The sequence below is a fragment of the Saccostrea echinata genome, unplaced genomic scaffold (assembly GCF_033153115.1).
Source record: "Saccostrea echinata isolate AGI-Se365-2 ecotype Australia unplaced genomic scaffold, CSIRO_AGI_Sech_v1 ptg000041l, whole genome shotgun sequence".
Lineage (NCBI taxonomy): Eukaryota > Metazoa > Mollusca > Bivalvia > Ostreida > Ostreidae > Saccostrea > Saccostrea echinata.
In genome coordinates this window covers 1,326,259-1,351,790 of record NW_026889790.1, presented here as the reverse complement: position 1 = coordinate 1,351,790, position 25,532 = coordinate 1,326,259, and the positions used below count along the sequence as shown (strand labels likewise).

The window sequence follows — 25,532 nt, the reverse complement described above, 5'->3', positions numbered from 1 at the left end:
CTGAAATAAAGTCGGGCTCGATATTCGTCAATTACTAGAGGTCGCGGAACAGCGAAACCCGGCAGCCATGGCAAGCCTTATTCGACGTTCTGCGAGAATTCCATCGTTAATTGGCCAATGTTGCCGAGTTTCTACTCTTCAGAATCAACAGAAGAGGGGATATGCTGATGCCTCCAGCTTAACATTCACAATGGCTTCCCCAAATAAGGTTTGATAAAGAGTTCACCTTGTAGAGAAGTTAGCCCAACTTTCCTCAGTCTGTGTAATTACCATATCTGACAGCAAACCGGAACTTATTTCAACGTGATAATTTAATTAAAGAAGTAGAATCGACTTTTTTTTTAATGTTAAACTTTCCTGGCTTTTATTTAGCATGAAAACCCACAGGTGAGGTACTTGGGTCTTGGTTTATAAATATGTATGTACCCTATTGATATGTTAAAAAAAAGTACTTTTTACATATCAATAAGGTACATACATATTTATAAACCAAGACCCAAGTACCTGTGTGAAAACCTAATGTTTCAGGAGAGCCATAAAATTGTCTCCAGGTACAGCAGTAGCAAAACACAATATGATTTTCTTATGTTCTTTATAACGTTAAAGGCATATCACTTAAATGAATTAATATGTTGACGGTGCAACCGTTAGGGTGAGCGCAGATACCTTTTCAGTTAGATCAGACTCTTCAAACCGCAAGTGATATTTGGTACGTCTAGACTCTGACGTCGTATGTAAGTTGTATTACCAAAACAAAGTCTGAACAGTGCTAATTTTACTAAAGAACGTTAAAATATACTATTTATCTGCTATACAGTGTACATGTATATCCATTAAATCAAGGCGAGTTTATTTCTTTTTGGAACTTCTGAGTACCGCGAGAACGTAGTTTGCAGCGAGATGCAATTCGCAAAGCATTATGGGACCACAGGTTACTGCGGAAAGAAATTAATTTTGATCAATGTGCAAAGTCCGAATTTTCTCTTCGCCCAGGCTTCTTTAAGAGCTCGCAGTGACGAGCTCCGCTCGCTGCACTTGCTATAAATAGGATCGTATTTAAATAAGTAACAGATATGATTTTGTTATTGACATTATTAATGTTATTTAATTTGTATGATGGTGCAGCTGTTAGGGGGAGCACAATTGTGTATTTATTACTGGATACATAGTGTACTCTTAACTTAGCTTCGCCTCTTCAAACTGCACAAGACTCAGTCTAGACTGTGATGTCGCATGACATTGTATGTTTGTTGCATATCCATGTAATGTAGTCTAAAAAGTGCAAATTTTTTAACAGCAATACTATGCTATCTATTTGCAATTTTGATTAAAGCAATGTGAGTTGCTGTTTTTCATTTACATTTTCTTTGGTTCTTGTAAGAATGCAGTTTGGCGGTGAGATGTGATTTGCAAAGGATTTTGGGTCCAGAGGTTACTGCAGAAAATTTTTTATTGCATCAGTGTGTAGTAGTCTGAATTTTCTCTTTGCATAGGCATTGTTGCAACAGCTCGCAGTGCAAGTGCCACTCACTGTGCTCGCTATATTTATTTGAGATATGGAAGTTTGAGATAATAAAGTGAACTTAAAATGTTAGTTTGATATTTATACTCATCCAAAGTGACACATAAAATCTTACTGACAGGTCATTCTTGCCAGTTTTATAGAAACTCTTTCACATAAAAGTGTACAGGTTGAGGACAATGATGTGACATTGTAGCTAAACCTTGGAAAAATGGATATCTTGATATAGAGTGGCAAATAAGAATAAAATTAATGTAAGGAAATTCTGAGCATGAAATTATTTGTTAGGGCTACTGCAATTGGTGTATACACTTGCCCAAAGGGCATGTGCTGATAAAAAGATTTGGTGAAGACTGTATTAAAAGGGCAGGTTAGGTACCGGGTATATGTAATACCTGATCACCAAGAACATTGCAGAGAGCTAAGAATGTTAGTGTTCCAGTAAGACTATTAAAGTTTGTGCATTGCCAGCTGCATTGACACCCTGTCCTTCTCATGATAATAAAATCTTTATGATAAACAAAAAATGACGATTATATTCAATTATTTCTCAATTCTTTTTCAGGTGTTTTTCAAAGATGAGGCTGTAAGACAAGTTAACGTTCCCACAACAAATGGAGTGTTTGGTATTCTACCTCAACACGTACCAACGCTCGCTGTCTTACAACCAGGTGTTGTTACGGTGGTTGTTAATGACTCAGACACTAGGAACATATTTGGTAAGTCTGAACAAACCTGTTATCAAAGGAAAGATTTCTTTATTATTTTGAAAGCTATGAACATTGTACATGTAATACTTATACTCTCAATCATCAAATACAGATTTTTGAAAATGAATCATATAAGTACACAATAAACTGTATACAGGGTTAATTTCGCCACATGTAATTTTCGCCCTTTCACACTTGCAAACAATTTTGCCCCATTTTAAATTTGCCACAAATTCAGTCACAGTTCTGTTTAAGAAATTATACTGTCTTCTTTGAATTTGCCTTGTCTTAAATTCGCCCACTTGTGTCGAGGACGAAAAGGGGCAAATATAAACAGGCGAAAATTTCCCTGTATACAGCAATAAAAACATACAGCTATGTTATTGTCTTTTTCTTTGTGTGAACAGCCAGCAGTGGTTCTCTGACTGTGAACCCTGACGGATCTGTCCATGTCTTAGCGGAGGAGGCTTGTGAACTCTCAGACCTGGACCCCTCAGTAAGTACAGTTACCAGAGAAAAATAGGGTAAACATGTCATATCTGTGAACTCTCAGACTGGACCCCTCAGTAAGTACAGTTACCAGAAAAAATCAAAAGCCTGAAAGGCTTCAATGACGTCAAACAAGAAAAACAATTTCAAAAGATCTGAAGATAGCAATAGGTCGAGTAACTCAGGTGACATAATAAAAATAATAATTTAAAAAAAAATAGTTTTAAACAAAATGTCAAAATTACAGTCTGGGGCCTTATGTCATGGTCCTAATGGAGCAGGGTTCGAATTGACCAGGCACCATTGAACAAACTATTAATTTTCTTTTCAGTCAATTGAAGAACTATGGAGGATTTCATGAATTTATATATTATTCTTTCTAATTGTGAATGTCAAAGCGTTGTTTTAGTGATTGTGTCTAAACTACAACCATGACTCTGCTCTGTTACAAGTACGATCGAGTTATGATAGGGCATGATGTACAGTATACGGGGAAATGGAGAAATACAGTAATACTTAAGGAATGTTTTTGAGTTTTGTGTGAGTTATTGGTGTGTAAATCACACAGACTTGTCACGTAGGCATATTTCATGAAGCGCGCTAGCGCTTCATGAAAAATATGCCTCGTGCAAGTCTGTGTGATTTACACACCAATAATTCACACTACTTAAAAACATTCCTTATATTTACATTTTTCAAGTTTAAAAGCACCAATAATATACTCAATATTTGAATTTTTTGCTGCCCTATATCGTTACATTTTTATTAACGTCTCTGTAGCCTCATTGTGATGTCACTTTAGCGCGAGTTTCACCGTGTGTATTTCTACGCGTGAGTATACACAAAAATGGTTTTCAAATCAATTTCACAGTTGGCTTAGTAGAAAAACACAGCAAATGTAAATATTGGTCAATATCATCTGTTTTTAGGATAAAGTTGGTTAAAAGATTGTAAAAGTAAAGCTAAGATTTAGAAATTCAATCTTTTCAGTCTTCTAGTGTTCGTGTTTATGTAATTATACCCCCCGAAAACAAAGTTTAGGGGGGGTATATTGGAATCACCATGTCCGTCTGTCTGTCCGTCTGTCCGTCTGTCTGTAGACAAGATTTTGTCCAGAGGGTTTCTCGGAAACTATTGCATAGATTTGTCTAAAAATTTGTACACTTATTATTCACCATATGAAGGTGTGCACCTGGTATTTTCATCATGATTGAATAATTTTTCTGCATTTTACAGGTGTTTTTTTTCATTTTTATTATGTGGTTTTGTCCTGACCTTTTCTCAAAGACTATTTCATATAATTGTATGAAAATTTGTACACTCATTATTTACCATATGAAGATGTGCACCTGGTATTTTCAACATTATTTAATAATTTTTCTGCATTTTACAGGTTTTTTTTCATTTTTATTGACTTAGTCATTTTGGGTTTATTTCTAAGGTTTGAAACACAGAATCTAGAACATCTGTACAACTATGTGAACTACAGCTTAAAACTATTCATTAAAACAAAAAAAAAAAAACCAAAAAAATTCACCAAGTATTAAAAACAATTTTTACATTACACAGCAGATAGTGTAAATCCATTTGTCCCTTGGGAGTAATGAGTGGACATCATCCAGTTAGAGATAAATTAATGAGTTCAGTGTGGGAATTGTTAGGGCATCTCTGATCAAGCATGTGTTGTCTATATCTCCTGGGAATTTTAAGATCTCTGTTTTTTAATTCTCTTAATTGTAATTTATTGTCTGTCATAGTACATAGTTACTGGATGACCAGCCTTTCATTTTTAAAATGAATTTGATATAAAGTTATCAAGATTAATTTGATTTTGTAATTAATTGATTTTTTTTCAAAAATCAATTTGCAGAATGTCAAGTCTCAAAAAGATGACAGATAGTTGCAATTTATTTTTTCAATGTATTAAAGAACAATGTAATTACAATGTATTGGTATTGATGTTTTATTAGGTTGTTCCTTGGTTTCATTCATTAAATAAAATATAATGAGCAATTATTTTTTTCACTCTAAATGTTAATAATAAGATTGTGAACACCTCTTAGATCCATAAAATATTAGTGATTTGGCACCTCTGAAAAACCCAGCAGGGGGTATTTGTCCCTTTTGGACAGTTCTAGTTTTGTAATTATTTTACCGCCTGTTGGGATGTTTGTGTTCCACGGTTATCGTTCCAAAATGTTATCCATGTCATTCGACGCACCCTTTCTGTAGAAATTCATTCGTAACAACCATCACGTTTTTCTTGTGTGAAAATAAAACATAATATCGTTGTTTTGTAAAAGAATTAATTGTAGATACAATTGATGCAATTTTATTTTCAAGCTGTTATTCATTGTGAGTGTTTTAAAAGAAATTGGTCTATAGCTATTGCTATTTTCTATTGCGGATGCATCCACTGACATATTTGATCGCGTACATCCGGTGGCGATTTCACCTGGCTGATTGCTAGATGACGTTCGAGCTCCAAGAGCTCGACGTCATAAAAAGGGGAAAAGGTAACATATCTGTGAACTCTCAGACTTGACCCCTCAGTAAGTACAGTTAGCAGATAAAATAGGGTAAACATGTCATATCTGTAAATCACACTCTGGACCCCTCAGTAAGTACAGTTACCAGATAAAAATAGGGTAAACATGTCATATCTGTGAACTCTCAGACTGGACCCCTCAGTAAGTACAGTTAGCAGATAAAATAGGGTGAACATATCATATCTGTAAATCAGACAGGACCACTCAGTAAGTACAGTTACCACTGGACTCCTCAGTAAGTACAGTTAGCAGAGAAAAATAGGGTAAACATGTCATATCTGTAAACACACACTGGACCCCTCAGTAAGTACAGTTACCAGATAAAAAATAGGGTAAATGTGTCATATCTGTGAATCATGGACTGGAAACTTAGATATATATGGATAAAATAAAATCCATAAACATGTATAGTTGAACATGTCTGCAAACATTACAAATATTGAAACTGATAAACTGATACATTTTTATTTTGAGTCCTTGTTTAAGGAATCCTCTAAACAATTTATTAACCTTGATTTTACCCTTGACAGGAGGCCCGTGACGCAATGCACAAGGCCCAAACTGCCAGAGATGCAGCAGTGGAGGCAGTAGATAAGGCTGAGTTTCAGATCGAGGTCGATGCTTACGAGGCCATCCTAAAGTCAGCAGAGTCTAAGAGTTGAATTGTTAATTAATTAGTGACTGACATTTAAAAGTTTGTACAAAACGATTTACAAGAAGTATAGTTTGTGATCATTTCAGTGATATTTAAATAAATCACATTTATTACACGCCTTGTTTTGTATTGTCAGTCTGCTAATACAGAGCAGGAAACATTTTCCATGTAGGTTTCTAAAGTTTACAAAAGAAAAATTGTTCATCTGAATGTTCCTAAGTAGTCCCAAGGTTGGTGTGAATTTTATTGGCGTATTGATAAATTTGGTTCAGATTCATGTCACATTTTTTTGATCAATACCTACTTTATGCCAAGTGTTCATGGTATAGTGAAGGACAGATGAGGATTTCCATCTCTTTGACGTTTCCTTCCAAACATAAAAATCCTCTGATCATACCTAACTTTGGATTAGTATGAGAATCTAAAGTTTCTCAAGTACAAAGTTAAAAGAGTAGGCAAGAAAAAAATCCTTTGAGTTGTGACACCCTCTGACCATGAGCTATCTGTGCAAGGTTGAAACATGAGTGTTGCTTTCAAAATTTCTGAGTAAAGAGACTGTCAGACAAAGAACAGTATTCTACTTGCAAATATTATCACTTTTCCAGTCAGTCCTCCAATATAAAGCAAGCCTTAAGTTCACAGATACTCCATCCCTGACACTAGAAAGAAATACTAATAAATCTGCATGGTAAATTGGTTTATTTTCAGATTTCCATCAATAACAAATATTTTGTGATCACAATATGTAAATTAGAGTAATGTGAATACAATTGGTGTTCAAAAATACATAAGAAAAATAAAAGGTTAAACAATGCCAACATTGGACAGTGGTAAAAATGACAGATGTTATAATTATCTCCTGATTATTAATTAACTTTGAAACACAAGAGTGGGAAAACAACAATCTTGGACTGTGCATTTTTACTGGGTTTGATGGAGAGTTGCATAGTGAAATCATGAAGGGTGAATATTGGGATTCATTTCAGCATTAAACATCTTCCAAAAAGCATTTACAAGGTACATAGTGCCCAAATATTCCAGTCTATGTTACCTGATGCTAAAACAAACATCAAAAACTTGATAAAAACTCTGTTAAGCAGTGTTAGGTACCAGTGTCTGTTGAAGAAATGTTTCCTGGTTCGCCCACAGTCCATGGATTTGCAATTTGCCCTAGATTTAACAATAATAACTGTATAACAGTTACAAAATAACTTTAAGCACTTCTGAAGCACTTATTCATACAGGTACATGTATATCAATAAACATTCATTCAAAGAAAAATCTCCCCTTCTGTCATTCCAACACTTGGAAAAAAGCATAAACACTACACAGCAAGTTACAGTGTTATGAATTACATGTTTTACAGAGATCAAAAAGAATGTAGAATAGTCATGTATTGTACAACTTTAAATCGTACAAAATACACAAGACAAAATGAAGTTGTAAATAATTCCAGTGCTGAGAAGTCAGCACAGAAAAGGTAGGAGTATTTCTCCATCAGGAACACTTGTATGCCTAAACATCAACAAGTAATATTTTACTGGAATAGAGAACGAAATCTTGACTATGAGGAATGAATACCTAGACATCAACTAAGAGTTTTCAGGAACATAACAAAAACAAAAATCTTTTCCAAATCAAGTTTAAAAATCATTTGCTGGTACACCTACAATAAAATCTACACAGTCCTCCATTGACAAGAGCAGAAAATTAATAAACCCACTGGGTATGACATGCAAAAACTAAAGCCTTTTCATTCAGTGGAAACTCTACTCATGTCTTGCAAACTTTACAGATTTAGTCATTAATTCTCCAGATTAAGTAAGAATTAACTCCATCTGAGATGCAGCATTTCTAGGTTAGAATTGGTTGTATTCTGAGAGGCTGTCCAGATTTTGAGTCTGAGATGCATCATTTCTAGGTTAGAATTGGTTGTATTCTGAGAGGCTGTCCAGGTTGTCGTGTTTAGTCACTGGGATCACATTCTTCTCTGATCCTTCAATCATACTAGTTAAAGAGTAAGGCTCTGCTATCAGCTGGAAAAAAGAATCCTAAATGTACATCCAGTATAAAAACAAACAGAGGTCCATGGGCCACATCATTCACCTGAGCATTTTAACTAGGGAAAAGCAGAAAGCGGTTCAGTGTTGAAAAGTTTAAATATATAAGTGCCCCCTCCCCCCCCCCCCCCCCAAACACACACACAGAGGGGCAGCAGAGGAGGTTATGATTTAAACAAGTTTGAATCTACACTACCTGAGGAAGCTTCCATATGACTAAATCATGGCCTTGCTGTTCTTGAAGATTTTTAAAAGATTTTTTCTATGTATTCCTATGTAAAATTTTGATTGTCCATTGTGGTCCCACCCTACCCCCGGGGGTTATGGTTTGAACAAATATGAATCTACATTACCTGAGGATGAAAATGACTAATCATGGCTTTGCTGTTGTTGAGAAGAAAATTTTTAAAGATTTTTCCTACATTTTCCTATGTAAAATTTTCATCCTCCATTGCGGCCCCACCCTAGCCCTCTGGGGTCATGTTCTGGACTAACTTGAATCTACACTACCTGAGAATGCTTCCATATCAGTATTACTAAACATGGCTTTGCTGTTTGAGAAGAAGATTTTTTTCCTATATATTCCTATGCAAAAACTTCAATCCCCCATTGTGGCCCCACCCTACCCAGGTGGTCATAATTTGAGCTAACTTGAATCTACACTATGTAATGAAGGTTTCACATAAGTTTCAACTTTTTTAACCCAGTGGTTCTTGAGAAGCAGCTTTTAAAGATGCCACTAAATTTTCACTAATTCTTAATTATCTCCCCTTGAAAGAGGGCGTGGCCCTTCATTTGAACAAATCTGAATCCCCTTCACCAAAGGATGCTTTGTGTCAAGTTTGGTTGAAACTGGCCCAGTGGTTCTAGAGAAGAATAAGTTTACAGATGGAATGTGATCAGAAAAGCTCCATTAGTAATATGAACATCAGTTCTTTGAACCTCAGAATCAACTTTAGTGTCATAGAACTTTAAATCACTTTTTATTTGCAAGAACTTAACTTTCATGCAATTACATGAGATCTTCCACTTGCAAAAATTTCATTCTCACATATATTTGTATAATAAAAGATTTTATAAGCAATAATCAAAATTTCGTGGAAATTTTGACTTGCTTATATATACCAAATAACTATCTCAAGAAAATAAAGTTTCCATGAAAATTTGGTGATCTACAGTATAAAATGATATACATTCATGTATATGTACCTTATTTATTTTGAAATCTTCAAAAAGTTCCTGTACAAATCTCCTGGCATTTAATCTAAACGAACATATGGATAAAAGGTGGCAAACTTCTGAGTAAAAACAAACATCTTTGAACACTGCAGGGAACTTCTGCTTCAGCCTGATTTAAAAGGAGAAAAAAAATAATATCTTGGAACAAATATAAAAAGCATTCATAAACATTTCAGAACAATGTAATATAAAAGAAACTGAACTAGCATACTGCAATTCACATTTTATGTATTTTACAATTACCTCGCCTATGAATTCATAGCATCAATTAATGATGGACAAGAGAATTCCAATATTAGTACATGTTTATAAGTATGTATAATGTTACTGTACAAGTATATTCATGTAAATTTATGAAACAATAAATTACTGACATAAAATCTTAGCAATTCAGAAAATTTGTTCTATCAAAAATAAGTCATTCACTGCTTTGAGTATTGCTAAACACATAACAATAAATGGTAAAATCTTATTCAAAATGAAAGTCAAATTAAGAAAATGAAGCCTTACATTAGCAGTCCCTGCTCAGAGCCCTTAAGTCCGACAGAGCTACTCAGGTTGATCACCAGTTTTCGGAGTTCTTTTCTGATCAGGCCTTTCCCATGAACATTGTCATAAGACATCTTTACTGTCACTGTAAGTCAACATTGTTTAACAATCGTGAAAATATTCTAATCAGAATTTCAACCCCAAAAAACAAAAACATTGTAGAGAGGAGTTATTTCTTAAAAGATCATAAACAGATTTTGAAATAAGGATTTCCATTTTATTTTGATTTATTGTTTAAAATGCATGTACTTCTTTGATTGTATCTGCAGTGAAAATTGCTACGGTTTTATTTCCAGTTTGTTTTGTAAGGCAATATTTCATTGGCTTACAAGAGTCTGAGCTTGTACAGCTTGTAACACTTCCTGGAGTGGCAGAGGATGGCTCATTAACACTGCTGTAGCGGGGTCGTGACCCCTTTTGAAGTTTGATGGCAGCATTCAAACTCCCAGGGTCTTTATCCAAGGACACTGACTCAAGATCCCCATCTTCTTGTGAACCTACAAATATTAATCAGATAATTGAATACACAGACATTCAGTCATAACAAACAAAAAATATAAAGGCATCTTTATATCCATTTCTCTCTCTAATTCAACAATGTCACCTTACTTTACAGATTTCACAACCAATTTAAATGGATATCAATAATACAAAGAATGAAGCATTCTTTATAATGAATACAGGTATGAATGTAGAACATGAAAAAGAAGACATCTTCAATTGGGCAACCACTTATTTATCTGACATTAAGGCACATACCTTCCTCTATTTCTGATTGACTGATATCTTGGCGTTTAAGTTGAGAACATAGCAGACATATTGTTGAGTCATGTTCAAAGCTTTCCAAAGCAGGCACAATCCTAGATGACTTCCTAGATCCTAAATTAATAGGATATATTTTTGAAATAAAAATTCAATATCATGAACTACAATTTCCTCTCTAACCTCTTGGATTTGATTTAAGATTGACTTTGACTGAATTAAGAAGTATTTATATCATAAATGTAGATACAAGTTACTCTAGTTTAAAATTATCAGCATTTTAAATCTTTCATCAAGAACTTCCTGTCTAACAGAACTACATGTAAAATAATGATTACTCCCTGTCAAAACTACATGTACTTGTAAAATAATAATTACTTCTTGTCAGAAACTACAGCTTAAATAATGATTACTTCATGTCAGAATTACAAGTAAAATAAAAATTACTCCTTGTCAGAATTAAATGTAAAATAATGATTACTCCCTGTAAGATTACATTACTCCCTGTCAGAATTAAATGTAAAATAATGATTACTCCCTGTCAGATTACAAGTAAAATAATGATTACTTGGCTTCTTTTTCTGCTCCTGATAATTCTCTTCTTTCTCTACTGGGGCAGCCTCAGATCTCTGATCCTCCCCTGCATGAACCTAAAAATTACAAATTTTATTATTTTATACTGACATAAAGGTTTTCATTTTTTAAAATATCTGCACAATTTGATTAATTAGAAGAAAAAAATTCCTCTCCCACACCTGGAACATCATGTTAATGTCTACTGGCAGGGTAAGACCCAGGAATTCTGCTTCTCCTGTGTGTGGCCTCCTCTGTAGAAGGATAGCTTTAGGGGCCACCCCATAGGGAGTTCCAGCTCTCTCCTGGTCTGATAGAGATACACTGCTGGCGTTACGTGGAATCCCAGAACTAAATCACAACAAAAACACAAACATCATGTACCAATCAATTCAAATATACAAATGAACTTTGATCATAAGCTGACTTGAGTCTTGGGCTCATGTGGGTTTAAAATAAAGCTAAAAAAATATATTTTTTTATGTACATGTGTATTATCGCAATGTATAAAGTGTACACTATCAAAGAGTAGATTTCAGATAAATATATACATTTGCTTGTACCATCAAATGACTTACCTTGAACGAAAAGTAAATGTGTCAATGCTCTTTTTGGACTCAATACTGTTTTTTCTTATCATCTCATTCCCTTCCTCTTCTCCGTAAAGAGAATTAAGACCCATGTCTGACTCCACATCAGAACTGATCCTGCGCTGACGCTTGATGGACCGCCACGTTGCATATCCCATTGCATCCCGTGACGTGGTGTACATGATAGCACTCTCTGTTGTCATTCCCTCTAGTAACTGAGCTGAAGGCAGAATACCATATGCTGGACTGGCTTGTTTATTTCTAAGACTTGGCACTCGTTTTAGATTTAAAGATTTTCGTCGGAATGAAGATGGATGAATGAGGTCTCTGGCATCTGAACTACCAGTGACCCCTAATGTGTCTATAGAGCTAGTACTGGCGATAGGACTAAGGGACATAAATTCTGATGAAAGACAGGTGTGTGGGCCAGACTCACAAGAACTGACCCCACTAGTAGTGGAATCTGTGTTAAAACTATCCGCACGACTTTTATTACTGGTCCGCGAGCTATCACTACTGCTACATCTACCGTCCCGCAGGTTTGGTGATTTTTTTAATGACTGATTCGTCAGAGTCTTTGTCTCTGAGGTGTCTGATTTCTCATCACTATCTTTGACACTGAAAGAAATTCCTTCCCCTTCATCATCCATTGCACTAAAGTTATCACAGATAGGAGCTTTACTGTCCACATCCTCTGTCATGGAACCCTCAAATGTTCCAGAGTCCATGTCTGATAAACATATCACAGGAATATTTTTTGGACTTTCCTTTTTTTCACTTCCTCTAGACGAATGTGACTTGTTCGATAAAACATCCTCAGTCTGTCTGGATGGTGAATTCAATCGTCTTGTCATCAGTCTATGATCATCGCGAATAATTCTGTCCCGATCATGATGCCCTAAAGAGTAACTTCTTATATTAGCAGTCCTACTTGGTAGGGACTTGTACCTCTTATGAAAAGCGATTTCATTAGGTAATGTTTTACTCCTCTTTGGAATGAACATAGAAGCCTCAATATTTGAGTTTTGATCACAGCTGTGTATAAGTCCCGACTCACAACCTTGGTCTAAAGCTGAATTCTCCTCCTCAATAAAGAAAAGACTGGATGATAAAATGCCAGGAGAACTAGCTCCCCGAGACTCCAGTTCACAGCGTCCATTATCACTATCCTGGAGTTCCGTCAGAAGTTCTGTCCGGTCCTCTACCACCGGCCACCGATCCTCCCGTGTGTGCCAGCAAGATTCCCAGCCCAGCTGGGTTAAGTATTCAGCTCCCTCCCTTGTACTGGTCAGAAGTCCCAGGACGTAGAAAGCTGTTCTATTGAAGAAAAAAAGGAATCTTTATGTGTTAAATGAAATCAGAAATAACTTTATCAAAATTTAATTATTCTGCAAACTATGCAAGTGTCTTTGACCATGTTCTTGCAGTATACATGTACTTCTTAGAGTTAATACATCTGGTGCAATGAAAATACAAATTTACACTTATCAGCTGATATGAAATAAAATAATACCCTCGTATAGAAAAGACCCCACACTCCTCAGCTAGTTTTATGATTTCTGGCAAGAGTCTTTCTTCTTCCAACCAGTTGACACCCCAGGTAGATGTCCCAATATGGCCCTAAATAACAACCCAAAAATTGAGTAGATGTTCAATTAAAGCATTACACAACAAAATTATTTGTTGTCAACTGCAGACCTTAATTAAGAAAAAAAAATATATATATAATCCTCGCATTAAGTTTGCAATACTGTTTTTATACAATTATACATGTAATTCTGTTTAAAATCAATTCCTTGCTTTCTCCCCCCCCCCCCCCCCTTCCCATTTTGCTCTATTTTGAGTCAAAGATGTCTTTTTTCAGCATTTATCAATTGTTTAAGCTACAGGTATATGTATTTTCATTATAGAGTTAATGTCAGTTGTTCATTACATCAAATTTAAAAAAAAAACGGACAAACTAAACTTTATACAGAATCAAAAAAATCATGAAATTTCAATCTCTTATGTAACAGAGTTTTCAGTAAATTATCTAAACATACCACTGCCCATAATGCTGTCTTCATTTTCAGAACATCCTCATCAGAATGCAGCTCCAAACATTTAATACACTTAAAAAACTCTCCAATACATTCCTGTAAAGAAATAACACAAACTTATACTTCAGTGTACAAGTTGTACTACAAAAAAAAAATAATAAAATTTTTGATTCTTTTATCTTCACTGTCTTTTTATTTAAAATCAACAGGAGATAATATGAAAGTACAAAAGACACCAATTTTGTGAATTATCCAATCTCAAGGTAAGAAAAGCTCAACAGAACAGGTTCTTTAATATATTTTATTTACAATGTAAATACTTTTTGATTTGTTGAAGACAGCTTAAACTACAATGCATGGTAGTGTGAAAAGATGAAAATAACCACAGTAAAATTGCCTACTCTGCTCAAAACTGACTAAACATACATAACTTCTGATTATTCACATTAAAGAAAAATTAAATATTGAATTATTAATTACATGTCAAATGTTTAGAAATGTGACATAGGTTCTGTACAAGTTTATAATCTAACATTGATATACTTATACAGATATAGTGAACTAATTCTCAATATTTTATTTTACAGCCAGTTACCTGTTGTTGTAGAAGATTGAATCCCTCCTTATGCTGAGTGAGCTGGCCATACAAATGGACTGGTACATATGCATCCTTGTTAGATCTCCTGGTAGAATTAAAGTGCCACAATGAAAAACATTGCACTATGAAAGAATGCAATGCATTATGTATCATAAATATAAAAGCAGTTTTACAGAACTTACTTCCTGCTGGACCTGCGAGTGAAGGATCCCTCGTACGTTTTCTCGTATGTTGTTAGGGCCTCATTTAACAAGTCCTCCACAATGTGAATGTATCTAACATTATATGTCTAGGAATAGAAGGAAGTCACACATCAAACAATCAAAAATACAATTTATTCTAAAGTACTGCTCTACAGAAATCGTGCTAAAATATAAACCTTGTGTATATTTTGTTACCTTTTCCCATTTTTGGACCTCGTTGTGTATGAAGTTAGCATCACTGAGCATTTTGAATCCTTTGGACGTGGACATGAAGCGACACAGCAGTAGGACACCTCTCTCACCCAGGTGTAGGCACTGAGGCCTCAGCTTAATGACGGAACTCAGACAGGGCTGGAAATGTACAATAGTACTTAATGACTTAGTATTAAAAACCAGCTTAATAACGGAACTCAGACAGGGCTGGAAATGTACAACTTAGTATTAAATACTGAAATGTTTAAATACCTAAATAGTTGTGTTGCTTTTTCTTGGTGCTTAGTAATATACATGTTTGTATTTCACACATTCTGTGTTATCCAATAATGCTCAATGATGGCTCATTTAAATAAAAGACCATTTGTGTGTTATAAACTTTACCTTGGTATGAGACAGTGATACAATGCTCAGGTGATAAAACTTACCTGTACATCACAGTGATACCATGCTCCGGTGATAAAACTTACCTGTACATCACAGTGATACAATGCTCATGTGATAAAACTTACCTGTACATCACAGTGATACAATGGTCAGGTGATAAAACTTACCTGTACATCACAGTGATACAATGGTCAGGTGATAAAACTTACCTGTACATCACAGTGATACAATGGTCAGGTGATAAAACTTACCTGTACATCACAGGCCTCCTCCAGGACATGAAGAGCTGCCTGAGCAACCTGGTTGCTTTGGTCATACAACTGATTTACCAGAAGCTCCATACCCCAGGTACTGAACCCAGCAACTCTTGTTCGCAGCAACGTACGCAGAAACTTGGTGCAGTAGAGACGGGCAGACTTTTAAAACAGAAAAACATGCATTTTATTGACATACAAATAAATAACAAAAAAAATATTACAGGATGTCAATAACAATACTGAGGTATTTGTTTTACATTACCTCTGTGGCAGAACACAGGGCTTTGGCCAGCACTGGTCTGGTATTACCATCCTTACTGTAGTTAAGGCTGGAGACAGACAATTTTACAAAGCTGTCCTGGGGTGCTATGGAAACTATGTCCAGTAAACTGAAAGAGAAGATGGCTAAGTGTGGAAACTAGGGTTATGTGTGCAAATTTACAGATACATATACAGCAAATTTATATGTACCTGGTATGTGGTCTCTGAAGTACATGTACATATCATATGACGTTTATATCTTCACAGATTCATATGTACTTTGAACAGGTATTCAGACATAAAATACTTAAAATAAAGCACATTAAAATAATGAAAATTAAAAAAATAGTATTCATTTACTAAAACGAAAATGGGGAGAGTGAGGTGGTCAGAAAAATTTGGCACAGCTGAATTTTCTCTAACCAAATGTACAGTATTAGTGCATGATGTTTGATGAAGATACCTTGCACAGTTTCTTTGAAACTGAGCTTCATGTTAAAAAAAAAGGGGAAGCGTGAAGTCAAGCTCACAAAAATTTGACACAGCTGAATTGCCATCACTATGTATGTACCAGTGTAGGAAGTTTAATGAAAATATCTTGAACAGATTTTTTGAAACTAACCTAAGCCATATTCATAGTGGCCATAAAAAAATAAATGGTAAAAAAAAAATTTCATTTGATTACTAGTTGGCAAATTGTTTACAATATCAACTTGGGTACTTACTACTGATATACACCAGTTTTTTCTAGATATTTGTCCCCCAAAACAGTCCCCGAGAATCGGCCCACAAACAGAAAGTAGAACTGACTGCATGTGTTAATGACATTCCCTGGACTCAGTACGGACTCTGGTACCAAACGCTGCTGTGCAATCTACACAAAAATCATAAAACACAGGCTTAAAATGCTGCTGGACAATCTACACAAAAATCATAAAATATAGGCTTAAAACGCTGCTGGACAATCTACACAAAAATCATTAAGTATAGGCTTAAAAACACTGCTGAGAAAGGATTTCATTCTCTTTATATCATGAAGAACATGTACATGTAAAGGGTCTACTATTCAAAATGACAATAAAATAAAGATTAAGTATCTACATCTAACCTCAGACATGCACCCCCCTATATCTCCTATAAAATCTAGAGCCAGTTTCTGGACTTCATCCTGCAAAAAACAAATATTTCATGTAAATAAAAATACATTTCTCTTGACAATAATAATGAACAGATATGAGCATCACATGTTAATGCACTGATGACAACTGGTTTTAATTTTAATTTTGTTTTTCTGTTTATATAAGCAAATTTAATTCTCACCTTATGTCTCACCAATTAGCCTGTTATTAACACAGTCTTACTTGTGCATGTTTTACATGTTACTAATAGAATTAGTCTCATCTATTTACTTGTTATTAATAGAATTAGTCTCATCTATTTACTTGTTATTAATAGAATTAATCTCATCTATTTACTTGTTACTAATAGAATTAGTCTCATCTATTTACTTGTTATTAATAGAATTAGTCTCATTTGTTTATGTTTTACTAATAGACTTAGTCTGTTTACCTGTTACTAAAAGACTTAGCTGTGTTACTAATAGACTTGATCTCATCAGTTTATATATTACTAATAGACTTAGTCTGTTCACATGTTACTAATAGACTTTGTATCACAAAGCAAAGATTCCACTGTGTAACTGCTACTAACAGACTTAGTCCCATCTGTGTACTGGTCCCTAACAGACTTAGTCCCACTTGTGTACTGGTTCCTAACAGACTTAGTCCCACCTGTGTACTGGTTCCTAACAGACTTAGTCCCACCTGTGTACTAGTCCCTAACAGACTTAAGTCCTACCTGTGTACTGGTCCCTAACAGACTTAAATCCCACCTGTGTACTGGTCCCTAACAAACTTTAGTCCCACCTGTGTACTGGTTCCTAACAGACTTAAGTCCCACCTGTGTACTGGTTCCTAACAGACTTAGTCCCACCTGTGTACTGGTTCCTGACAGACTTAAGTCCCACCTGTGTACTGGTTCCTAACAGACTTAGTCCCACCTGTGAACTGGTTCCTAACAGACTTAAGTCTCACCTGTTCAGTTGACAACAGAAAGTCCACCAACAGACAACCAGAATGTACCATCATCTGAGTCAGTTTGTGGTTGATCTCTAGTCTTGAAAATCTGTGATTGGTCGGTTTGTAAAACTGTACAAGCCTCTTAAAGAACCTGAAAATACATATACAAATTAAAACTTTTGTCAAATTTTTGAAAAAAATTATCATCGGTGGTCTAGCCTAGGATGAAAAATATGAAGAATGGCAATTTACTAGTGCATGTACATCCATGAGTGTCAATTGCATAGGCTTAAATTTAATCCCATGATACTTTCACTTTCATCATAAACAGTAATATCAAATCTTTCAAAACTGAATAGCAGTAATTCCTGAACTATTGTTAAATGTTTCATAACTTTAATAAATGCAAGAAATGACAGCAGAGGTAAAAAAAATTGATTAGATTTTATTTTTTTCCTTGAAAGTACATACAATGTACAAGTGGGTGTTGCCATTTGCCATATAAAATAGGCACTAGAAATGCTATCAAGAGGACGAACCAATTGTCTTACTGAAAATGTTTGTCTGGTAGAGTCTGTCTGATTGAAAATGCTCCCAAAGCACAACCTTATGTCAAACTTCCTGAAAGGAGTTTTCCGAAGTTCTACATTTCAATACTACACACATTTCCAACTTGTGAACAATCACTTACTTCAGTGTAAGTTGGTCATCCAGTCTTCTTAACTTTTCCTCTGGCCACTACAGTTTAAAAATAAGACAACAAAATGACGAAGATATTTTAAAATTCATACAGATCTATAGTCACATAAACTGAGACCTGAGAGACAACTGAACTTGTTATCCTTGGTAAAGTTTTAAGTTTCCCTGAGAGTATGTCCCTTACCTTCAGGATAGCAGGTACCAGATCCCAGTCCCAGTTAACAATATCCTTGGTGTTGACAACATTGGAATCTTTAATGGCCTGTCCTATCATATCCTCTGTGGGAGACTGAAAAGATCAAAATTGATTTTCTTCAGAGGCATATAATAAAACTTTGATGGTCAGAATGTGAGATTATGAAAGAGGCATTCCAATTTTGCCAACTCCGTTTTCAAATGTAAACTTTACTTAATACAAAAATAATTCTGAAACCTAAAATCTGAGAAGTCAAGGCATTAACACCTACTTTATTGATGTAAAGGTCATATTTCTTCCTCAGGTAGAATTTTGTCTGTCCTACAGGTCTACCTCCATTCCTCTGAATCAGCTGATCCAGGTAAAGACTGCTGGGCACAGGGCCTCGCTTCTTCATGGCATGAAGACGCTCTAAGTAATAAATGGCTTCTCTGGCTTGACTGAAAAAGGATTATGGGCATAAATGTGAGAAAGAAACAGCTCTGTTTAAGGTCAATCTATAGGGTAGTGCATGTATTTAAATACAATGTAAAAATCATGAAAAATTCTTTGAATGTAAATAAGAAAAGAATGAGTGAAACACAAAGTGAGATTGATCTACACTGAGATTAAAGCTTACAATGTCTGAGCATGTCTTTGCAGTCTATAAATGTCTGAGCAAATGTGAGACCAAGTTTTACAATGTATGGGCAAAGATGATATCACAATTTACAAATGTCTGAGTGCAGGTGAGATCAAAACTTACAATGTCTGAGCTGAGGTGAGATCAAAACTTACAATGTCTGAGCTGAGGTGAGATCAAAACTTACAATGACTGAGCAGAGGTGAGATCAAAACACTTACAATGTCTGAGCTGAGATCAAAACTTAAAATGTCTGAGCTGAGGTGAGATAAAAAATTACAATGTCTGAGCTGAGGTGAGATCAAAACTTACAATATCTGAGCAGAGGTGAGATCAAAACTTACAATGTCTGAGCTGAGGTGAGATCAGGTGAGGAGGCTAGGGCCAGGAGTGATGGCAGACAGTGGTTGTGATGGGAGCACTCAGGAGGAAGCATGGTACTGGCCTGTAAAGAATCAGCATTAGTTAAGTACAACATATAATTACTGTCAAGTTGAAATTTTTTTTACCTATTCCACTTGAGTGAATTTGCAGCTGAATATAGAATTACATTCTTTATTTAAAAAAAGCTACAGGTAAATGCTGCTGAAGTAACTTACTAAATGAAGTAGGTCACCAAGGAGGATTGTGGCACGAACAAAGAGCTGACGATCACTGCTGATTATAACTTCTACTAATGCCTGAAAAACAGTGTTACAATTCAATCCAAAAATAATACAATCCTTGCAATAAATGTTTCCAACAAAGAATAGCAATGACCTAAACTTCAGTTTACCACAGAGTGTAATTATACTATATAGAATCAGAATATGAGCTACATTTTACACTAGCTAAATAACCTATTCCAAGTACAAATTTGCTGCAAAAGAGGTTCCCCGAGTTTTTACCTCTAGAATCCCTGCTCCAATCCATGCAGACAGAAGTAATGCTAAATGGTTTTCTATTAAATTTGGTCTGAAATCAAAGAAAGACATCGAAAGTTTAAGTATAATTGTACAATACTTGGCAAAATTTTAAATTCCCTTAGATATGAGGACTGGGTGCATGTTTGATGGCAAAATTGTTGAGGAATTTCTGCTCTTGCACACCTGATTTTTGCCATGTGGGGCAGTATGCACTTCCCCTCCTCAGCCACAAACCCATCTGTTATCTTCCAGTTCTCCTGCATTTCCGACGGATCTGAAGAAAAGCAAAAAATGAAAGTCAATTAATGCATTCTTATCCATGACTGCAAACACATAAAAATAGGTACATTGTATCAATATGTAAATAGATAAGCTAATCCACTAACTCTCTTAAATTGAAATGTTCGACAAAGAGTAATAGTTTAATAGCTGAGCTGCAGATACTCACCCACACTTAGTAAAGCTGTGTTGAAATCATCTGTTGACTCAGGAATTTTCAAACGAAATAAATCAAATAAAATCTCTAGTATTCCATGCTGAAATCAGCAAATAACCATTAATTACATAAAATTAATTCTTCAAATAAATGCAATACAGGAAAAAAATCCTCAATAAGCCTCATTTGTGCAATTCAAAACATTTAAACTACAACATTAACTTAGGTACCCTAATTTCTTTGTATGGTAGGTAGAGAATGCCAACAAGCGACTGTAAACCACTGCCATCTGGTCGACAGAAACGAATTATTCCTGCCAAATAATTAAAACAGAATTCAATTGGTTGTAGAGTTCTTGCAATGCATAATTTGTAAGAATATAAATAACCCAAAGAACATGAACATACAATGGTGAATTTTCCCTCAAAAACAAATTCTGTGTTCTCTAAATTAAAAACTTTGTTTTATTAAACATTTATAAATTAATCGAATACTTCCTTTTATATAGTTTATTTGCCTTATAGAATTATGTAATTAATGTATATATGAAATTGATTAAAAAGATCAAAACTCCCTATATAGCAATACATCATATTAATTAAATACATACCTGACCAAGTCCGCATGATAGAGACGACGGCCATTTTACTGGCTGCAAATCGATTCTCTTTCTCCTCACTACAAAACATAAACAGTAAATATGTAAAAAACATTAATATTGTGGGTATAGATTAGGGAGAGCTCCTACTGTATACATCTGAGTGTAAGTTGATGCAGTTGAATAGCTCTCTTCAGTATGTATCAGCATATAAGGTTTAATAAAAATATCTTGAATAGTTTTTTTTAAAACTGAGCTAATCATTAATTTAAGAAAAGAGAAAGGTTAAGGTCAAAAAAATTTTCATGCCATTGAATAGCTCTCATCAATATGTATGAAGTTTGAAAAAAATATCTTGAATAGTTTATCTGAAATTGAGCTACATGCAAAGGTGACAGAAGGACAGAAGGATGGAAGATAGACATGACAAACACTATTTGCCCCTGCCATATTCATTGCTGGGCATAAAAATTGTAAGAAAATTCACTCACCCTGAGGACTGTTCTGACGACTCAGCACTGAATCTGTAATGGCAGTCTGTGAAGGGGGCTAACAGTTGCTAAAAATATATTTAAAAAATATCAACACAAAAGTACCAACCATCTATCTTGTAATCACATGACTATAAGATTATACATGTACAAACATTACATCCTGGCAGATAAAGCACACAATATACATGTACAACCTTACCTCCAGGTCTGTATTGAATTTGATGAAATGCCTGGTTCTGGGATGGTTCAGTAGATGGAGAATGGTGGACACCAGTGATTCGTTTATTCTGGGATACTGATGGCAGTCCAGAGCTGCTCTTAAAATAGCACCAATTCCTCCACATCTTGCCAATAACTCCGGATTCACAAATGCTACAATAAAGGTACACTTGTTCTGCATAAAAAAATAAATTATATACATGTTTTATAAAACTTTAATACTTATAATGTATGGTACACATAAGAGTTAAGTACACAATCTGCATTATAGGCACATGTAGGTGATTATTATGTAATTATGTTCCAAGTTTCTTTGTTTTACTTTCCACGGGAAATAAATTTTGTCCAGGGGAAATAAATACTTTCCAGGGGGAAATAAATACTTGTAATATCTTGCTATAATCAAATTTCTTTCTTTCTTATAGCATACTTATCTGTTTTACATATTGAAATACCAGCTCTTTGCCACATCTACATGTATAAATATCTTCTATGTATAAATGTCTTCTCTGTGCCATACTTACCTGTTTCACTATGCCGAACTTACTTGTTTCACATATCATTTCTATAAATACTTTCTCTGTGCCAAACTAACCTGTTTCACATATAGTTTCTAGAGCTATCCTGACCATTCTGTCTCTCTCAGCTGTTCCATCATTACTTATGGCAACCAATGGATAAAACAAGAGATCAGACAATTTCTTGGGTGCAATCTGCAGAATTTTTCTGACTAGTTTAATCCCATGTATTCTTTCTACTTCATTGTCTAAACATAAATCTATTGACCTGCAATGCAAGTGGAATTCTTTTAATACAATTTAATTGTGTGGTATCTTTTCTCAACAGTAAGAAAATTTAAATTTCTTATAATTATGACAACTACATGTCGTCGAATAGCTGTGCTATAGAAAAAGAAGTAAAAGTGATAAATCCAGTATAAGTTTCTGATAATTAGAAATTGATAATGTCGGGTATGAGAATATCATAAAACAATCTTAATAAAAGGAAGTGGATTACAAACCTGACAATTAAGTAATCTATGTGGAGAGTGTAAAATAAATCGACGGTCTCTTGGTCCCGGAGAAAGTACCGCAGCACTCGTAACACTGCTGCCCGCACTTCTTTTGCCTCATGGAATAAACCTACCCTTAAACTGTAAAATATCACATTCTTCAGAAAAAATACAATATGACCTGACTATAGCCATTCAGTAACATAGGAATTGACAGGCTGAATGAAAATTGATATAAATATTTGCAAAATTTCTCACACAAGTTTCAGTTTTCAAGTGCTTAAAATTGTTGAGCTCCCTGATGAACTGTCTAAATGAGGTCATTTAAATCTGAACTTCGTTTCTTGATTTTGGATCTCCTTATGACAATATAAACACAATTTTTTATTTACTTCTTTCTGAATAAGAACTCAACTATTACTCACCAACACAAAATATCTCTCTTTGTGAAGCCTGAGTATTTGTCATTTCCATATTTGAGTAAAAGTTTGACTAAAGCATTCAGGTATGCTAGCTTCTTAGATTTTGGTACACTACTTTGGGAAACTATGACAGCTAAAATCTCTTTCAAATTTTCATTTGGGTCTGAAAAAGATGTAAAATATTATGAATATGGTGCCAAAACAGTAATTGCTAATAAAAAATGTAAGTATCAACCCAAAATCTTAATATCAACTGCTGTGAATTTTGATCATAGTACTTGCATATAACTAATGGATATAAGCAAAAAACTGTCCATTATGTCGGATATTAGATGGTCCAAGGTGCGTTAGCACTGAGTAGAGTCTAACATCTCAAACAATGGTCAGTTTGAGACTTATAAATTACTTCAAAATTTCACCAATGTCGACTACTCCCCTAGTTAACTAAATGGTTCAACTGCTACAGGTAAACTTGTCTCATTCTGCTTGGATGACTTTACTTGGCACTGTTCATTAAGTTAGCCCAAAGAAAACTAGTTTTCAAATTTATCTCTTAAGTTTTTCAATATTAGGAATCATTATGTCACCTGTTGTATATCGATAAATAAAACTATTAACTTTTTTTAGTCTTATTTTATATCTGCATTGCGACACTTTTAAATATACTATGCAAGTTCAAAGTTAGTTCTGTTAAATTTTTGATGATTCATTCATGTTTTAAAACAACTACTTTTTCATATTCAGATATTCTTGACAATATTGTTAATGGAGAACATTTAAATGCAAACTTAAGGTTGAAGTTTTCTACTGTGAAATTTGGAGAAACTCTTATATTTCGGAGTTTGCAAGAAACAGTTTCTCAATCATGCAATACAATAGGACTTAAAGGATTTTACCACCCTGTGACACATTCTTTAAGTTTCATTTTTTCCTAGAGATTATTTCTGATACATTTAAAATTTGCAATAGTTTCTCAAAATAATGCATATATTAACCTTTTGACCCCCTGTCTGTGTTATGGTGTTTTGAATGAATAATCAAAATACATGTGAAATGTAAATATTCTCTGTTGTGAAACACAAAATAATCCAGTTTGGTGTTTTTTTTTTAATGTGGTGACAAATTATGTAAATATTGTTCATGAATATTTTGTTGCTTTAAAGTATTTAAAGAATAAATAACCCATCCTAAATTCCATGATTAATCAAGTTTAATCATGTTAAGGTCAGACGACACGTTCCTCAAAAATATATAACTTTTCCCAATATTTTATGATTGAAAGATTGATACTTCAAGAAGTTCCTTCACAAAAAATTGGGGTGCATTACCAGACACATGTGCAAGATTCTGGAGGATGGTATTTCCTATATAATCCTATACTAGAGATCACTTGAACTGCTTATACCATTGTTTTTGGTGTTTATATTTTTCAGACATTTTGAAAATAGGTTAGAAATCAAAATATAATGATAATTATAAATATTTTTGGTATATTACAAAGGAATGCAAAAAAGATATTTAAGGAACATGTCGTCTGACCTTAATATGCGGTTTTCCCCATTCCTACTCTTCCATATTTTATTCGACAGAGCCTTGGGTCAATTGAAGAAGGTTTCTTAGTATAACAGTGAAGCAGTGGAATTCCAGCAGATTACAAAGACTTAAAACTGCTTCCTTATTGCTCCCACTTTAATTCAATTCTCCCAAAATAAAACAAAAAGCAAACCTCTACATTTCGAATTTACTAAGTTAAGGTTTAATTATGGTCACTCAGAGGATCTGAAACCATTTGTAAGTTTTTTTTTAAATTGATAAGCACTCCTTTTTTTCACTGCACAACTAATTGGGAATAGTAAAAAGAAAATATTGCATATCTTAAAAAGGAGTACACACCTCTCGAAAAATCAAGCTTCAAAATTTCGTCTGCACTTTCATGTCGAGCTGAAATGAAGAAAATATGCAATTATTCTGAAAATCTAGAGATTTACTGCTGTGACTTAATACTGATTTATGAAATTGTTCCAGTTTTTACCTCTGAATCGGCCACTTTTAACGAAAGGTCGACCGCCGTGGCGACCACTGGCCGCCATCTTTTTTCTATTACTTCCTACTTTATGTTATGTCGTAGTCAATTAATTCTTTTTATTTATATATCAGACTGTCTTGGTAAAGTGCAAACTTGAAATGAATAAAGG

At 34.5% G+C, this 25,532-nt stretch overlaps 2 protein-coding genes across 2 annotated transcripts; one reads left to right on the top strand and one right to left on the bottom strand.

Annotated features, from left to right (window-relative positions):
- Positions 1–16: 16 nt before the first annotated feature.
- Positions 17–6,040, top strand: LOC133200707 (ATP synthase subunit delta, mitochondrial-like). Its single transcript, XM_061336474.1, has 4 exons — positions 17–208; positions 2,088–2,241; positions 2,640–2,728; positions 5,801–6,040. Exons 1-4 carry the CDS (start codon positions 68–70, stop codon positions 5,930–5,932), a joined length of 516 nt encoding a protein of 171 aa, XP_061192458.1. The 5' UTR covers positions 17–67; the 3' UTR covers positions 5,933–6,040.
- A 574-nt stretch (positions 6,041–6,614) lies between these two features.
- Positions 6,615–25,453, bottom strand: LOC133200702 (rapamycin-insensitive companion of mTOR-like). The gene is made up of 35 exons (XM_061336468.1): positions 25,370–25,453; positions 25,231–25,278; positions 23,341–23,500; positions 22,925–23,056; positions 22,499–22,689; positions 21,884–22,056; positions 21,682–21,749; positions 21,203–21,270; positions 20,823–20,905; positions 20,605–20,692; positions 20,340–20,430; positions 20,139–20,205; positions 19,851–19,931; positions 19,596–19,696; positions 18,901–19,069; positions 18,618–18,722; positions 18,426–18,472; positions 17,750–17,885; positions 16,765–16,824; positions 16,382–16,530; positions 15,658–15,784; positions 15,390–15,554; positions 14,734–14,889; positions 14,518–14,624; positions 14,333–14,420; positions 13,741–13,833; positions 13,212–13,318; positions 11,687–13,015; positions 11,291–11,459; positions 11,104–11,185; positions 10,533–10,652; positions 10,103–10,270; positions 9,735–9,858; positions 9,195–9,333; positions 6,615–7,961 (listed from the first exon to the last, which is right to left on the bottom strand). The coding sequence occupies exons 1-35, from the start codon at positions 25,425–25,427 to the stop codon at positions 7,848–7,850; spliced, it is 5,163 nt and encodes a 1,720-aa protein (XP_061192452.1). The 5' UTR covers positions 25,428–25,453; the 3' UTR covers positions 6,615–7,847.
- Between the last annotated feature and the right edge of the window lie 79 nt (positions 25,454–25,532).